The sequence below is a fragment of the Triturus cristatus genome, chromosome 8, assembly GCF_964204655.1.
Source record: "Triturus cristatus chromosome 8, aTriCri1.1, whole genome shotgun sequence".
In the NCBI taxonomy this organism is placed as follows: Eukaryota; Metazoa; Chordata; class Amphibia; order Caudata; family Salamandridae; genus Triturus; species Triturus cristatus.
Genome location: NC_140591.1, coordinates 52,146,998 through 52,165,844, shown reverse-complemented (window position 1 = coordinate 52,165,844; position 18,847 = coordinate 52,146,998). Strand labels below are relative to the sequence as shown.

The window sequence follows — 18,847 nt, the reverse complement described above, 5'->3', positions numbered from 1 at the left end:
AATCAGTGCTGTGGGTTGGCCGAAAGCCAGCCCATAAAGGGTGAAGGAGCTTGCTCTCCTTTAAGAGTCAGCACAATTCCTGCACCACATGGGCTTCCGTAACTTTTGAGGAAAACTGCAAGATGGAGATTTGGTGATAGTTTTTCATACGCAAAGGGCCTTCTTGAGTTTTTTTTAAATATAGGAATTACAATGGCCCCTTCAAATGGCTTGGGTTCCATCCCTTGAGAAAGGGATTCACTTAAGAGATTGTAAGGGTCTTAAGATTTCAGATAGAAAAAGTTTTAATGTACACAGAGGGCAAGAGTTAAGAGTGAGACAGATTTCACCTTTGACATCATAAAAAGCGGTTTCTCCTTGTTGGCATGTGGGAAGATGTACATAGGAGTGGAATTCCGAATTAGCGGTTAAATAGCGGTGATATTTCAAAGTTCAGTTTTATATATTGGGCATGCTGCCTTTACTACCACTACTTTATACTTATGCCCTTGAAGCATCTGTCGGCCCATTAAGAAATAACTAAATCAATACAAACAAATGCAAGGGGGGGTAAATAAGATAGGCCAAACCTCCATCCATTATTCCTAAAGTACATAAGCCCACAGGGTTCACATGAAAGTTAAGGTTGAGCAGGGGATCAGTTCTGCAAGTTCAAGCAGTGGAACTCAGACATCGATTGTGAATCGAGAAGGACTGTCACACGAGCCTCTCCTGAGATCAGCAATGAATCCTGGAACCGTGGCTTCAAAGACCGGTATTGAGGGTTACTTCCAGCCACATGGTCTTGTGCAAAAGTGTCTTTAACCTCACTTCCTTGTGTTGAATCTTGTGAAGTGGTCCCAGGCTAATTGTAACATCCCTTGTGGGTGTTGCTGTTGTTGTGCTCTAGGGGACCCAAGAGAATCCACAGGCTCTAGAGAACCAGTGGGATCGCTCGCCATTTCAATGGAGGACTTCATATTCTTTTACCCAAGCCTATGGCCTTGTCGTTAAAGCTGACCCTCAATTTCTGGCTACGAACATGAGTGCTTAGGGTAACATCATTGTTGTTAGTTTCTTTTTGACCTACGTAAAGGAGCGGCATTGCTGGTGGGCTGCACACCTTTAGTCCAGAAAAAGCACGATCTTATCAATATCCTGTCGTACAGTGCCTGCACTCTGAGCTATAATGGGTCTGGAAGGGCCACCGTTGGGGAAGAAGGGCTGAAGGAGAGAGGGACTGTGCCTGCTCTATAATAAAACATTTTGTCTCTATGCACCTTATGTCATTACCTAGAAAAGTCTAAAGTCCTCCATGGGGCAGACATCTCTGTAGGAATTATGGAGTTGTGTACACAGGACTAGCCTCCTCCGAACAGATTCTAGCAAATGGGTGGTTTCTTGTATTGTTATTGCTATACAAAGACCTTTCGATCATTGCCAGATTAACCAGAGGCACACATTACAAAGGGGAAAGTAGTCACCGCTGCCCTGGTTAGCAATGTCCCCATTGTAGACATTTATAAAGGTACTACATGGAGATCTGTCCAAACCTTTGCTATCTATTATTGTCTGGCTTCAGACGCCAGGTCTGATGCATGAGTGTGCCAGGCCTCTCTCTACAACTTGTTTGCAGTGTTTTTCTTTCTGTTGTCTAGGTCACACATTTGAGTTTGGAGTAACTTGCTACTCTATTCTATAGTTTATGAATATTTGTGAACGATTCAATAATTTGTACAGCATATGGATCAGTGATGCTCTGAGGCGAGTTGGGAGGTGAAAGTAAGACAATCCTCTTGTCCCTGACTGAAATAAGTCTTTGTTGTTTATATTCTTTCCAGAAGAGATTTCCTCTGTGATGATCTCACCGAGCATCAAAGAAGAGGCCTACCCTACAGCTGACCAGGACACCAAGGAATTTAGAAACTCCCTCTGCACTGCAGGTAAGCCCTCTTTCTACATAGGAGAACATATATATGGAATAAATCACACTAGCCAGAGACCAATGAGATTTGGTCTCAATTTGGAGTGACACTGATTTTACATTAATAATAGGTCACTGGTCTAGATGAGCTGACATAGCTATAGTTGTAAGATACATGAGGCGGCATAGCTGGGACTGACGTCCTTGCACCAAGTTCCATCTACCATAAACCGTAAGAATCCCAGAGCAACACATACAGAGAGTCGTTGGCAGAAGAAAGAGAACGAGATGGCTCTCTGACAACATGGAGGAAGGTCTCCAGTAATACCTCGAGATCACAAGCCCTGTCACTGCTCATGCGAATATGAACTGGTATAAAAGATCTACATAAAGAATCAAGAACAGACAACAAAAGACCTCATATGATTGTTAGAAGAATAGATGAAACCCAAATAAAGTAGTGAATGAGCGTTTCATATAGAACTTTAAAAAAGGGATTGCAGAGGTTTAAAAATGGTCGCATTTACATGACTGCAATAGATCATTGAAGTTCACTGTTTTAGAAAGGTGCATAAGTATTCTCTAGTTATTATTCTGGAATATGAATAAATGTTTTCTTCGGGCACAGGCCCTCCACTTATACCACAGAGATGCCAACTAATACGCAAGAAAAAGAGTATATGGGCACCTCTAACTGTCCTACTGCCTTTTGCAAGGTCTATTAGTTTTATCAAGGGTTCCTGTGAAGGTATAGGGCTGCATGACAATACCAAATGTTTTCAAGAGTCAAATCTTTTTGCATATAAAATGGTGAAGGGCTTGTGCCAATGGGAAGCATTGTAATTGTAATTGCATTTTTATAGCGCTTACTACCCCTGAGGTGGCGTCGTAGCTCTTTTTCGGCGAGTAGCATGCTACTCCGGACCTAAGAAGGATTAGTGTTGAATTAGTATAGTGAAATATGAAAGTAATTTTAGTGGTGGAGAGGTTAGTCAGTTATTTGGATTCAGAAGGATAGCGGAGGGATAGAAGAGGGAAAAAGGTTTGCATTTATATAACGTTTATTACCCCTATTGGGGTGTTGAAGCACTTTCTTGCTGAGTAGCACGCTACTCCGGAACCCATAAGGGTTATTGAGGAATTAGTATAGTGAAATATGAAAGTAATTTCAGTGATGGATATAATTCAGGTATTTGGATTGAGAGGGATAGCGGAGGGATAGAGGAGGGGAAAAAGTAGCACTTGTTACCCCTGTTGGTGTGTTGAAGTGCTTTTTTGGCGAGTAGCACGCTACTCCGGAACCCATTAAAGGATTAGTGTTGAATTAGTATAGTGAAATATGAAAGTGATTTGAGTGGTGGATGATATGTTAGTTGGTTATTTGGATTGTGAAGGGTAGCAGAGGGATAGAAGATGGACAGATGTATATATTATATATATCGCTTGTTACCCCTGATGGGGTGTTGAAATGCTTTTTCGGCGAGTAGCACGCTACTCCGGAACCATAAAGGATTAGTGGTGAATTAGTATAGTGAAATATGAAAGTAATTTGAGTGGTGGATATTAGTCAGTTATTTGGATTGAGAAGGATAGCGGAGGGATAGAAGAGGGAAAAAGGATTGCATTTATATAGTGCTTGCTACCCCTAATAAGGTGTTGAAGCTTTTTTTTTCGGTGAGTAGCACGCTACTCGGAACCCATAGAGAATTAGTGGTGAATTAGTAAAGTGACATATGAAAATTGATAAGTGGACATGTTAGTCTGTTATTTTGATTGAAAACGATAGTGGAGGGATATAGGAGTGAAGGATTTAGATTTTTTTGGGACGTCATAGCATTAGTGGGAGGCTTGGGATGAGTGGAAAGGGATGTGGAGGGCAAGAGTCACAGGGAAGATTTAGAAAGGCTTGTTTTGAGAGATCAATATAGTAAAAAAGGTGTCAGATGGTGCAAGGAGGGGTAGAGTAGGGGAGAGTCTAGAAAGAGCTATTTTGGGGATCATAGTAGTGGTATGGGGTTTGAGATGAATGAGAGAGTGGATGTAGAGGATATATTGATAGGTGTATAGGGTGAGAAATAGGGTAGTGCATTGGAAAGAGTAGTACAAAGAGGTTTGAGATGAGTCAGAGTTGAGGTAGAAGATCTATTCAGTGAGGTATAGGGTGAGAAATAGTGGTGCATTAGAAGAAAGTAATAAATATATAGATCCATGAAGAAAGTAGATGTAGATGAAAGATATTGATCGAGGTATAGGGTGAGAAATAGGGTAAAGCATTGAATATACTTTTTTTTGTGGGGTAGGAAAGTAATAAATACATAGATCCAAGTACATGGAAGGTATAAAGATGCATAAAGGAAGTAAATATAAGTAGATTAAAGATGCATTCGAAAAACTCTGGTTTTCAAGTGTTGTACTCAAAAAAATTATTTATTTATTCCTTTTTTTTTTTAAACATAATTATTCGTCATGTTTATACAAAGCAGTACACATATATAGGTACCTATCTATAGTACAAATAAATGCTTATATACAGAGGGATATGCTGTATATTTCTGTTTGCGTATGGTGCTTATGTGGGAAAGAGCCAATTCTTGAGTAGTTTTCTGAAGATAAGGTGGTTATCGGTGGATCTTATGTTGGGGGTAAAGAGTTCCATATTTTGGCTGCTTGAACAGAGAAGGATGTGCCACCCATGGTTGTTTTCTTGTAACTTGGGATTTTGAGGCTTTTAATACATTTCATGCTGATCTAAAGTGCTTTCATGCGTAATTTGCAAGTGCTATCCTTATTGATGCAGACCATCCACTCACTGCCTTTCCTAGTAATATGTTTAGAAAATGGTGATGTAGAAAACTGCCCGTTTATGTTGTCCCCCCACTTTTTGTTAGCTTTTCTTGCTGTGTTCGGGTGTATGCAGGCCCCAGAGCATGTGTTAGGACCCCCTAAAACCTGACAATTTGTAAAGCTCCTAATTGGCATATTTAACTTACCTTGAAATCCCTACTATATGGTACGGACTGCAGCACCCACTGCTTGTCACCCACGACAGTGATAGTGGCAGCCTGATCGCAGGCCTACCATTGTCGCCTGGCTATTGCAGCTTTAAAACTGCGATCCCGCCTGTCAAAATAAACCAGTTTGACAGGCTTCTAACCTCTTTTTAAATATTAGTAAGTCACCCCTAAGTTGGCTCTACTAGCCCTAAGGCAGGGAGCATGTTATTTAAAAGGAGGACATGTTAGAGTAGTTTAAAACATGTTCTTACAATTCATCACTACAAATATGCTTCATTCTTCGATGTGCTGCTGCTTGGTTTTCTTGAGTGATTAAAAGAAAGAAAGAGAAGATACTTGTACAGTCCTTGGTAACACTGACACTCAAAGTAGATGAAACAGTAACTGCTTTATTAACTATGTACAGGAATGAGTAAGTGCCTTACCTGGTTTCCAGTTATGGATGGAAGTAAGTATGGGGATGTTCTGTCATGTTTGCTCATGTTTTTGTCTTCTTGCGGCCCTCAAAGTTCCACTTGCTACTCTGTTGAGCGTGCGTAGCAGCACTAGTGCCATTGTTGACTCATTGGAGACATACTGTGTGAGAACACTAAGTTCCCATGTTTACTTAAATACCATCTGTCGTTCAGCCCATGGCTGTAATGAGTGTTTCAGGATAATCCAGCGAGACGGGCTGGAACATTTCACATCTGGAATAAAAGCAGGTGGTGGAAAAAACCTTGAGGACTTTCAATTTGTCCAACTGCCAGGTCTAGCGCAGGGAGCCTGGAATGGGGCTGGTATGCTGTGACTTAATTTGGATTCAGAATCCAAATTGTATAAGAATTTGAAGAATGAATGGAGCTTTTCACTTTGGACCATTTCATCGTTGACCGCAACTCATCCCACCCTCTCCCCCCACCTCTTTTGGGTTGTCAGTCTGGTTATATATGACAGCACTTTGGGCTTTCAGTCTCATTGACAATATCTTGTCAGCGTTGTTGCCCTTTCTTACATTGTTTGCTTCAGTTTGGGAGAAACTGGTTCAGTTCTGTCAGAGCACAGCACCTTTAACAATGCCTTTACCTCTGCAGTCTGCTTGCAGGTGGCAAGAACATACTCAGATTTGTTGGCCCTTTGAAGTTCAGTCTGGTCCCTTGTCAGTCTGTCCTCCAGCAGCCTGTTGACTTGCGTTGCCATGGCTATCTCCATCCCTCTTTTAGGGGTCTTGAACATGTCCCAGTTGCTCACGCAGTTGGTATCACTACTGTCTTTGCGCTCAATATTATTCTCTCGGTAAGTTCCATCCTGTGGAATGGATTCCTTTGAGTGAAACATTATGGAGCACCCATTGACTGTTTGGTGAAAGCAAAAACATTTTTATATTTAAAATAATTACTTTTTACAGATTTCAAGATCTAAGCTGGCGTCTGTCAGAAATTCTAAGGTTGTAAATCTGGCAGCGACCAAATTTTTTTCAATTGAAAATCATTAGAAAACACTCAGCCAATCGTTACAGCACACTATTCACCTCTCCTCACTCAGGCTATGTAGGCCAGATTTTTACTTCACATTATGTGAGAAGGAAGTCCCTTGGAACATGTGTGTGAATTATTACCATTTTTCAAGGAGTTTACAGATCAGAATAAGTATAAAGCTACCAAGAAGAACCTTTGCAGGACATGTGGGAAGTGTTGTAAAAAGAGACTTCACTCTGAAGACCCACATAAAGACCATATATATGGTCTACATCCGTCAGGATACCGTCATCATGACTACACTGACCATATCTTCTTTTTTTTTTTTTTTTTTGATTTTCAAAAACCTTTATTGTCTCATCAGACCATATCTTCAGTTACATATCCCATGGCCATGACCTACACAACTTTTAAGGTCACTACACCATCAACAAAGACAGTGACATTATAAAAAGAGGTCATCAATAAAGTATGTTAAAAAAAAAAAGAACGACAAATTTACAGGCCCCAAAGCCAGGCAGAACTCTGCTGACCTCATCTCCGCCTCGCAGTTAGGCCAGCCTAATACTGCAGGCATCCTTTTAGCCATTCATGCTTCACAGTCAGCCTTGGTGTCCAGGATTAGTGAGGTTGGTGTGGACTTAGAGCTCCTATGCGAGGATCTCCATAATATCACAGACTGCATTGCTGGCACCAAGGGCCACATCTTCAACCTGGAGGATTCCGTGTTGACCTTGAAGGCGCAGGTGGCTTGCCTTACCATGGCGTCTCGGAGCTTAGAGATCCTGGTTGAAGATGCAGAGAACTAGGCCTGGCTGAACAACCTCCGGTACGTGGGGTTCCCTGCGGGGGTCGAGGGAATGGCAGCTCAAGCAATGGTTCCTATCATGGGTCCCTGATGGAGACCTGTCCTCCTGCCTTGTGGTGGAGAGGGCCCCATAGGTCTTTGGTGGCAGCCCCCCACGGGGGGCACCCCCACATCAGATGATTGCTAAGATCCTGAACAGGGGCGTGGTTCTTAGTTGGAGGACCAGGTGTCATAAAGAAGAAGGCCTCACCAATTATTGCGCCTAGATGGCTACACAAAATCTAACAACCGCCTGAGCAACAATACAGCACTGCTATCCCGTCTGTCTGTGGCCATGCAGCTCAAAATGAGCCATTGTCATGGGGTTGTGGCCAGGGCACTGGTCCAGGTTACTAATGTTGTAGAGCAATTCCAGACTGCTAGTGCTGGGGGCAGCAATGTAACTGGGGGAGAGGGGAGTGAGGAGGCGTCCAGCCTCAGTAGTCTGTTGGTGCCAGTGACTGCATGCAGGAGGCGCACCACTAGGAGCACAACACCTTCCAAAGCCTCCATGAGGGTCGAGAATGAGGCCAGCGAAAGTCGTTTGGGAGTGCGTGGTCGAAAACAATAGTGGGGCCTTGCCTGACCATGCCATAGTAGTGACTGTCATACAAGTCTGATGATGAGATATTGTTGTTTATGTTGTTTACAATCACTGTGCTAATTAGCACCTGGTATGTGTGCTTTAATACAACCACATAGTTAAATGCAAATACATGCAGTACAGTTCAAACAAGCTGTGTCGTGTCTCATTATTACCCACCTCAAAAATAATGTTGTGTAATTTCTGCACGTCTCCTTCTCCCTTCTGCTAGGCTTGCCCCAGCTGCTGGTCGTAGTTGTGGCACTGGATGGTTGTCCACCTCAGGCTCGCTGTCTGACAGTTCCAGGGGTATGCATCTCCTGGTAGCGATATTGTGCAAAATGGCACATACAGCCACTATTCTGGAGCAGGTCTCGGACCGGTACTGCAATGCTCTGCCCGCCAGTCTTGTGGAAGCAGCAAAATCGAGTTTTCATCTGCCCAAATGTGCGCTCGATGGAACTTGGTGTGGCGATGTGCCCTGCTTTATACCTCTGCTCATTTGGAGTGGTTGGGTTGAGGTATGGTGTCAATATGTAGTTGCACTCGGCATATTCGCTGTCACCTACAGGGTAGTAAGCCAACCGTTAGTGACAGGTATGCATTGCCATTTGGCCATTGTGTGAGAGACATCATAACAAATGTTTACCAAGCAGATGTCCTTCGCCAAAATCACCCCTGAGCAGACGAGTGTGTATGCCACTGTGTCGAAATATATAGGAGTCATGTGTGCTTCCAGGGTATTGAGCCACAATGTCTGTTATGATATTGTTAGCATTGCAGACTACTTGTATATTTAGTGAATGATAGGATTTACAGTTCCTAAAAATGTATTCATTCACTGCTGGTGGACAAATGGCAACATGCGTACAATCTGTGCTACTTATTACATGGGGCTACCTGATAGAAGTCCAGTTTAGTCTTAAACAATTCTTGTGGGGTTGAGGGGAAGCTAATGTGGATGTGGATCCTTGTCATCATGGCGTTAAGAAATGAATTTAAAAAATGTGACAAGGAGCTTTGTGACACCAATCCAGCTACAGCTACTACACCCTGAAAACTGCCTGACGCAAGTAGGTGCAGGCAACATAGGACCTGCACATGAGTGGGAATGGCATTGGCCCTACGAGTCTGGCGCCGCAGTAGGGGATCCAATTCTGCTATTAGATCAAGGATCATGGCACCATTTAGCCTATACTTGTCGTAGATTTCCTCATCTGTTTGTCCCAACAATGTTATGCGCATTCTGAAAATACGCTCCTGTATTCTCCTTCTTCACTGAGCTGCTGCATGGAGCCTCCTCCTCCTCGCCATAACGTTGAGCGCTGCCATTGTGAAATATCCTGAGACCTCCTGGGTCTGTTTAAATAGTTTGCTAATGTTTATTACCTGTAGGGAATTCTTACACCTGGTTACCACCTGCCTGTGATATTCTGTAAATAGCGCTTGCAAAATAGCGAATTTCACCGAAATCGCTATTTGCGATTTTTCATGCATGGCTTTGCGATTCCTTATTTGCGATTCACAAATAAGTATTCGCCAAATTGATGATCGCAAATAAGGAAATGCTAAATTGTTGCTCACAAATTTAGAGATTCCTTGATTTTCATTTTTTTGTGCAAATTTTGTTTCATGTATTGGGAATGGCAAATTTGTGGTCGCGAACGTGCTTTTTTTGCGATTCGCAACGTTTGTGATTGCAAATTAGCTTGATGCATGTGCCCCTATATCCTTCTTCATGAGTATCTCTGGTGGGGGGGGATGTGGTTTGCATTGCTCCAGAACTTGGTTTTCTTTTGTTAGTGGTTTCTATAGTTGGGGGGGACAGATGCTTCTGGGGTGGAAGGGTGGGGTGAGGTGAGGTGGTTGGGTGGGTATATTCGGGGTGGTTCAGCCCATTAGGCCATGCAGGTGTTTTTATTTTGTTCCAGGCGGGCTGCAATCCCTTGGTGCCTCTTCTCCACTGGTTGCTCTTCTGGGACTTACCTGGACCCTGGTGCCCTACCTGAGACCTGATGGCCCTTAAATTAATGACATGGAATGGCAACGGTCTTAACGACGCATAAAGCGGAATGCGATCTTGGGATTTGCTAAACGTCATGCCACTTAAGTGTTTTTTCTTCAAGAAACGCACATTCTTGGCACCTGATGTCCCTTCCTAGCCCACTATGGGTACAACATCATATACCGTGCTGACCATACCAGGGGTTCATGTGACATAGCTATCCTGTTCCACAACCGTCTCCCCATGGTTGTTACCCATAGCTTCTCAGACCCTCTGGCAAGTTATGTCGCTGTTAAGGGGATACTTAATGGAGAAGCCCATAGTTTGTCGATTGTTCGTCTCCTGCCAGTTGTCTGCTCCTACATTGGATGTGGGTAAACAGGTTTTAACGGGCTTTCCTCAGGGGATCACTGTTGTGGGTGGGGACATTAACTTGAGAATGTCCCCCGACTCATGAGTTTGAGGGCCTGGTCTGGGGCCTCGATTGTGGCCTCCTGCCTCATGGACTAGGCTTCTTGCCTTTTTTCCCTTTGCGACGTCTGGTGTACCTGGCACCCCCATACACGAACATACATTCACACCTCCGCAGCGCACAAGACCAGCTCCTGTATTGATTAAATATTTATGCCTGCAACTGATTTGCTCCTCCAGGGCTCGGAGATCCTCAGTGAGGTATATCAGACCATGCCCAAATTACGGTCTACCAGGGTCACAAAGCCCAGGGGGAGTGTCCTGTGTGGCTCCTCGTGGACAGTGATGCAGTGGACTACCTCTCACAAGAGATAGACACCTTTTTGGTGTGAAACGTGCAGCTTGGTGGATTCCCCTGGGACATTTTGGGGCATCGGCAAGGCATTTGAGGGGGGGGGGGGGGGGGGTCGCACGTATGCACTTCCGCAACCAAGATAAGAAGAAGTTATTGCAGATTAAGGATCTGGAGACTCGCACAACACAGGCGGAGGCCTAGTCTGCTGCAGATGCTGGTGAGCCACGACAGCTTGCGCTGAATAGACTCTCGTTGCAGCAGCTCTGCCTCAAAGAGGCCAGACAATGTTGGGTGGGTTTACCGAGTAGTGGGGAGATAAGTCGGCAAACTCCTGTACTGGCTGGCTTTTCGGGGCCTAGAGGACAGGGTGGATCCTAGCATTCGTGCCATAGAACGGAGATTGGTAACCGAGACATGGGTCATCATGGCAGCTTTTGCAGACTATTACTGTGCATTATGCGCTCACTATCCTCGGCCACTACATGAGTACACCCCACCCCCATGATTGTAGACCTGCTGCTATGCTGTCATGCAGCGGTAGATGCTTTGGACCTGGAAGACCCGTTGACCCTCAAGGAGGTGGCTGCTTCCTTGTCTGACATGAGCTCTTGCAAGACACTGGGCTCCTATGGCTTCCCAGTACTATAAGAATTTTCGGTCAGCCTGAATATCCCATTTGTTGGCTCTCTGCAGTGGCACGATATCCAATGGCCGTTTCTTGGCAGAACTGAACAAAGCAACCATAGAGGTCCTGCACAAGGCAGGGAAGTCACTCGTAAGTGTACTTCCTATCGCCCGAACTCGCTTATCAATTCTGAACTTAAAGTCTATGCCAAAGTGCTGGCTAACTGTCTACTCCGGGTCCACCCTGATCAGTGCAAGTTTATGCCACAGCGGGATACCCGCCATTATATCCACAGAGTACAAGTGGTGGTGAAATACCGTCATTTACTGCCCAGACCAAATGCTTTCCTCCTTATAGATTTTGAGAAAGCTTCTGATTCGCTCAACTGGGATTTTCTTTTTGGCGTTCTGGTTTGAATGGGCATTGAAGCCTCACTTTATAGCCTATGTCTGGTCTCTATATGCAGGCTCCCCAGCCAGGATCCGGGTGAATGGCTCCCTTACGCGACCATTCCCTAATGAGAGGGGGACAAGACAGGGTTGTCCCCTGTTCCTCCTTCTCTTTGCCTTTGTGATTGAGCCTCTGGCGGCGTGGGTCCTTGTGACGCACAGCTGCGGGAGTTCCGGTGGGGAAGGCGGGGTCGAGGAGGATCGTATTGCACTTTATGCCGATGAAGTGCAGCTCTTCTTGAACGAACTGGAGCTGACTTACCCCAGAATACTACATATGCTTGACCTTTATGTACAAGCATCTAGTTTATTGGTTAACCGTTCTAAATTCTTGTTATTCCCTCTGACCGGCTCCCTGCAGAGTCACAATTGGCAGGCCTATGTACTGATCTGGCGGCTAAGCTTCCTCTATCTTGTCTTTTACATCTCACTTCTTCCCAGTCTTGTCTAGTTCTTGAACGTGACGCCCCAGTGACACGCGTGTACAAGGACCTGTAGCAGTGGTCTTCTCTCCTCCTCAATATCATGGGAAGGATTTTTTAAGATGATTGTGCTGCCACATTTTTTATATATTTCGTAGAACTTTCACCACAGCATTTTGGGTTTTTGTTTCGCTCCATAAAGGCTGCAATTCCACCTTTGACAGCAGCCTGTTGTTAGCTGACCTACACCTCTATTATTGGGCCTCAGCTTGTAGTCCTCAATGACTGGCTCTATGGCGGTCAGGAAGATCCAGCATACCAGGTGGAAATGGCGCTCATGTAGTGGGTGTGATCGTGGACTGTAAGTATGGGTCGACGGTCCCCCGCTCTCTCCTAGACCTAACCAAGGTAATTTTCGGGGTGTGGCGGGCAGCCGTTAAATGGGTCTGCTGGAAGGATAGGGTCACTCTCCATTCCCCCTCTGAAGGGGTACTCTGCTTCATCAAGGGTTTGGCTTGGAGAGGTTTGGGAGGTGGGACCTGATCGGAATCTCACATTTAGGTGATGTGTGGCATGGTTTGCATATGTGGTTCTTCTAAAAATTGCAGGCCGACTTCCAACTGCACCACTCTGTTTTTTAGACTCTTGCAGCTTTGCCATCCCACCGGCTCTCCCTGGAGGTGGTCTCTGAATTTATTTCCCTGGATGGTAAGGTTCTTATGGCTCCTCTAGGGCAGGGTGGGGCCTCTCAAATGTACCGCTCCCTGGTCACCAACTCTACGGATTTGTTTGTCTACCTCCGTCCCTGATGGGAATCCCAGGTCGGCTCTTTGGAAAGCGGGGAATGGAGGGAAGCGCTTATGGCCCTGAGGGAATTAGCCATATCATCCCAACCCCGGATGATTCGGGTGAATGTTCTCCATACTACATATCTGACACTACTAAGGTTATGGAGGGCGGGCAAGCTTCGATCGTACTCATGTCATAGATGTGGAGCAGAATTCTGTGCGGCATTGACTAAAGGAGAAAGCCCTGGGGGGGGATGATGCGGATACGGCTAATATCAATCTATGGATGCGTATCAACGAGGCGCTTGATTGTACAGCCCCACTTTCACGCGCCAAATCGGGTGGCCGCTTTCAAAAAACTGCACCGTGGTTCAGTGATGAACTACGAGTCACGAAAACAGCATTGAAGCGTGTCGAAAGACAGTGGCGGGGGGCGCCTTCTAAGGAAACTAGGGAGGCCTACCTAATTGAGAGGCGAACTTATCACGGGCTAATCAGGAAGTCCAAAGCAGCATATTACACTATTAGAATTAGTGAAGCTGGTGACTCGATGAAGGAGCTTTTCTTGCTCTACAAAACCCTCTCGAGTGGGAAACCAGCCATTGCTCCAGATGACTGCTCGGTGGAAACCTGTGACAGGATCGCGGACTTCTTCGCCGGAAAGATAGCCAAAATCTACTTGGCATTTCCTAGTCATCCCATTGCTAGGACTGAATTTGCGGAAAGCCCGAGGGAATGGGGGGACAGACATATACTGACCAACTTTGTCACCCCGCCCCCAGAGGACCTACTAAAAATCTGCAGATCCGTCAAGTCGGGTTCCCCGCGGGATCCCACCACGCCAAAACGGCTAGCGGATAGCTTACCGGTACTAGAACCATATATCAGACACTGACTGGATGTGTCTTTTAGCACTAAGACTGTGCCCAAAGACTGGAAACAGGCGGTGGTTCTACCTCTCAGGAAGAAACCTAACATTAGCTTTGAGAAGCTAGAGAACCTCCGGCCGATCTCCCTTCTGCCCTACCTGGCTAAAGTGGCTGAAAAAACGGTAAACCTGCAACTGATGGATTTTGTGGAAGAGGTTGCCCTACTACACGATACCCAGTTTGGTTTCCGTCCCCGCCACTCAACGGAATCAGCGCTTCTGATGGCTGTGGAGACCCTACGCCAGGGGGTGGATGAGGGTCATACTATGGCCCTCATCCTATTGGACCTGAGTGCAGCATTCGACACTGTAGCTCATACCACCTTGCTACAGTGTCTGAATAGTGGAGGGATATTTGGAGCTGCACTCGCATGGATCCAGTCCTTCCTGACGGGGAAAAGCTTTCAGGTCCGCCAGGGCGAATGTTATTCCAGGGATATTGGATTGGGCCAGGGCGTACCCCAGGGATCGTCCCTGAGCCCCACCCTATTTAATCTATATGTCTCCCCAGTGGCCCCCATGGCTGAGGGCCATGGTCTGCACATAGTGTCCTACGCCGACGACACGCAGCTGGTTATCTCCCTCTCGCGAGCGCCCGGTCTTGCGGTCGACAGTTTCAGAGTCTGCATGCAAGACCTTGCAGCCTGGATGTCCACCAACTGCCTCAAACTAAATGGCAGCAAGACCGAGGTGCTCGTAGTGGGGGGGAACCCATCTATCTGGTCGTCGGCGTGGTGGCCTCCATGCTTAGGTGAGGTTCCAACACCCTGTCAAGAAGTTCGGAACCTTGGAGTCTGGCTTGATGCTGACCTGTCCTTTGGACCTCAGATAGGACGTGTGGCGGGTGTCTGGTTCAGCGTTCTGAAAAGTCTACGGAAGGTCTTAGATCTCCTTCCTATGTCAGCCCATAGAACGCTGGTGCACGCCCTTGTGACATCACGCCTGGATTATGGCAACTTGCTGTACCTGGGAGCAACCAGCAAGGCAATAAATCGCCTTCAGGTGTTGCAGAATGCGGCAGCCCGCCTCATTCTAAAATTTCCCAAAAGATCGGCCTCCTAAACTGCCCTTCGGACTCTTCACTGGTTGCCAGTGAGGAGTAGGGTCGAGTTTAAGGCCCTCTCTACCTGCCACCGCATCCTTACTGGGAAGGCGCCAACAGCGCTCCAGAACCTGATCACCAGGTACGTACTCACGCGCGCCCTTCGCTCCTCCCATGGAGGCCTTTTAAAGGTCCCGAGGATAAGGCGGGCTCGCGTGGGAGGTAGATCTTTCCGCTACCTGGTGGCAAAGAGCTGGAATGCCCTACCTTTGGACCTCCGTCTGGAGTCATCTGAACCTAGCTTCAGGAGGAAGCTAAAAACATACCTATATACACGGTAACCTGTGCAGACTTTACGTTCTAGTCTGCGGGAGTTCTTCTGTTTTAGCGCGGGGACACGCCATCTGAGCGTAACCAAGCGCTTTATAAAACTCCCTTATTATTATTATTATAAGGGGCAGACTTATCATGTAACCTGGCCATGCCACATCATACACGGGTACTAGTCCTGCCTCCTGGGAATGTTGTCGGGGGTAGCCGGGTCTGGTGGCTCAGTGGACTAATGCGTCTATTACAGGGGCCTGTGTTCGACCTCATGGTCACAGGTTCAAATCCCAGTGGGTCCACTCAGCCTTTCATCCATCTGAGGTCGATAAAAGGAGTACCATTGAGTTGGGTAACAATGAACATATGTTATTCAGCGCCAAGAGACCTCTGGGTGAACGTGCGCTTTACAAATAAATATGTTATGTTATGCTATGTTGGGAAGGCCGATTGAATGCACACCACGGATTGGCCTCTTGGGGTTGTTAGAGGACCTGGTGGGAGGCGCTCGGAGAGAGATCTTGTGGGGCTGGGGGACGCTACTTGGTAAAAGGGATATCCCACATTGGAAAACAGCTGCTGTTCTGTACTTGCAGGCCTGGCAGAAGGGCTATGGACTGGTGTTCCAAAATGGAGGGGCCGGTATATGCAGCACAGGGCTGCCTCAAATGCATAATACAATATTGGTTCCTAGGTGGGATTACTTTGAGCTCCAGGTACAGACAATTGACCAGGGAGTTGGAGCTATTTGTATTGCACAGCATGTCTTGTTACTTGGGTTTAAGCTATGTCTTGAAAATTCAATAAAAATATTTTATAAAAAAAAATTATCAGGAAGAGGGACGATTACCAAATGACCCCTCAGTATTCAGACCCTGAATGGGATTTATTATACTGTGTGATTTTGTGGACCTCCGTAGGAGTTCCATATCCTAATAAACTTGACTTGAATGGGATTAGTATTTGCCTACCGCCCCTGATGACACTACTCCTCCAGCAGATGGTATAGGTGTTTTTCATCACTTCATGGAAAGGGTGTCAAACAGGTTTGATTTACTAGTGACAGGGGGAATTATTGTTTTCTATATGATTTCAAGGAGCCTGCCAGGAAACCTTCAAATCAACCCCTATAATAGATCATATTTGGGAGAAAGGCCTTAAGAATATAGAGACACCAGCCATAACTGCAGCTGTGATTCCGCGAGTGTATAAAAAATATAAGGAGCCAGATAACACCCCCATATGTGTACTCTGTCATCCTCAAACAGATTCCGTTCTAGAAATCCATCAGTGCGATGTGTGGCTCCACCAGATAGAGAAGGTAGAAAACTTGACGATGGCGAATCCCTGTTTGGTCGACATGTTGACAAAGAATTAAAATCTTATCAAATCAGACATGGAGACTGCAAAATCTCTAGGCGCCGTCCAGCAAAGATGGCCGCAGTCCTTTCGAGAGGTTTGCAGAAGGGTCATGTATTCTTGCAGAGGGGGTTATCATCCCCATAGAAACCAGAAATAATGTGCACCACATTTTCAAAATACAGCACCTTAACAGCAAAAATGTAGAGCCGCACGATCAGCGGCGTATCATAGACGGGCCCTTTGAATTTTTTTTTTTTTAAAACCAGGGTATCAAGCAAAAGCCAATGAGGCAACTGTAAGACCATGACGTACTAGCAGTCTCACTTTTTTTTAATTTAATCAAGCTGCGCCTTTAATGGTCTGAACTTTTACCTTTACAACAGCTGGGTAAGTATTACATCCGACTGCTGCGTTTTAGAGCTGATAAATTATGGTCACATTCCCTCTAATTTTTTCCTCTTTGTGCGGAAGTTATGAGTGTCTGTGTGCTGCAGTCAAAGCTATGTGCATTGAAGAAATGCAACAATTTTACCAAGCAAGTGTGCAGTCACCAAAATGTGACATAACCTTTTCCTTAGCATTGTGTAAAATTAATTTGCATTTTCACTCACCCATATATGCCAATAGACCCAATTCAGGTGGAATATTCCAGTTTTTAAAGCCAAACAATTGCTTTATTTTAGCTGTCTCCTTCCTAAAACTGCCTTGGTTTCAATAGAAGTCAATGGGGAAACACAGGCCCCTTTTATTTTCTTCTTTCCAGAATCTCCCTTTTTCCTTTTCTATAATGTTGGCATGTGTGCTCCCCTACCTCCATTTGAGACATTTTGCGACACATACTCGCCCACTCCATGCCAATATGAATTGTACAGAATGTGAATGTGACTGACATTGTATTGTCCACTCTAAACCTCTGCTACCACAATAATATATATTTTTGTATGTGATTAACCTCCAGAATATGAGTTTTTTACTCACTATAACAGGTATGTACTTGTGGTAAAAAGTTTTGTAAATCAACAAAGACATTTATTCAAAACACCACGTTTATGGTACGTTTTCTCCGCGCAGAATGGACGGGCGCGTGTAGAATGACCCGACAGAAAAGTAGCTCATGGCTCTCACAAGCCTGCCTTCCACAAGGCGGTAAGGAAAAGGGGTGCTAAGGGATCAAACCGCCGACCAAACTAACAAGTAAAACCATCAGTAAAGATAAAAAAATTAAATATGCATGCAAATTATTTACCACTTCATAACACCTCGCACAGTGCTTTAATACCTGCATATAAAAAATACATATTCCTTCAAAGAGAAAAACACTAATAATTAAAAACCCCCAAAATCACGTTGCATACTATACCATTTTCTCTACAAATATCAGTGAGAGCTGCACCCCAAGGGCCTTCCTTTAATGTTGCGCCTGAACAGGGGGACATGCCACCCTTGAAATATATTTCTGGCCTTCTGCCAGCTGAACTACCTCACAGCTTTGGGTAAAGAAAACACAAATGTGATGTTCACAAAGTTTGAAACTGCCCCTCTTTTATTGTTTGAGATTTTTTCTTGAGACTGTAACACAATGACGTAATTTCAGTTCCTCGCTGGAGTTCTCAAAATAAAATGTGAGCATCTGTGTATTGGAAAAATAAATAATGCTCACTAGAGCTCTTTGCGCAGTAAAAGCCGAAGCCGCACTTGTGACGTTTGTCGCAAGGCGTTGGCCATATGTGAAGACATTGCAAACGTTGTTAAGTTGAAGGCTTTAAGTGATAGAAACATATCTAACTTCAAACTGGCCTTAAACGTATTGCATATTCCGCACCTGTATCACCCGCCCAGACAAACTACGACAGAGGGAGACCATATGTCAGTGACGTTGAGACAGCTAGGATTGAAAGGACAAGCACCCTAATGTGCAGTCGACACAGGGCAACATGTATGTCGGTCCTTCCAAACACTGAGAGAATGACTGGGAACTTTTTGTGTAATGTTTAGCCTGTGTAACAGCTTGCGTAAAAGCATGTTAAAAAGAAAGAATGCAACTTTCTCCATAAGCCTGGCTAACCTTGTGCCTCTGGCACAGTGTGCTCCTCAGCAGCCTCCTACTCAAGCCTGGTTTACCTCATGTCATGCCATCTACTCGCGTACTGTGTGCTCTAGGTCAGCTTGGCACTCAGAGTCAAAAACCAAGGCATACGTACGTTGTAAGCATGTTATGGCCCAGCGAAAGTCCTGACAGAGCTAAAATGTATAGAGTATCTTGTGTAGCAGCAGATTCAAACTAAATTGCCCAGAGGAGCTCGCATTTGCTTAGCTAACTAAGGAAATGTGG

General features: G+C 45.3%; 1 protein-coding gene across 2 annotated transcripts in view; it reads left to right on the top strand.

The window, feature by feature from the left end:
- LOC146800046 (uncharacterized) overlaps positions 1-18,847 on the top strand; it is a 125,614-nt gene that overhangs the window by 80,432 nt on the left and 26,335 nt on the right. For both annotated transcript variants that reach the window (XM_085620963.1, XM_085620962.1), the window contains one exon: positions 1,821-1,922. In XM_085620963.1, the coding sequence (XP_085477089.1) occupies positions 1,821-1,922 (102 nt within the window). The remainder of the gene's footprint in view (positions 1-1,820; positions 1,923-18,847) is intronic.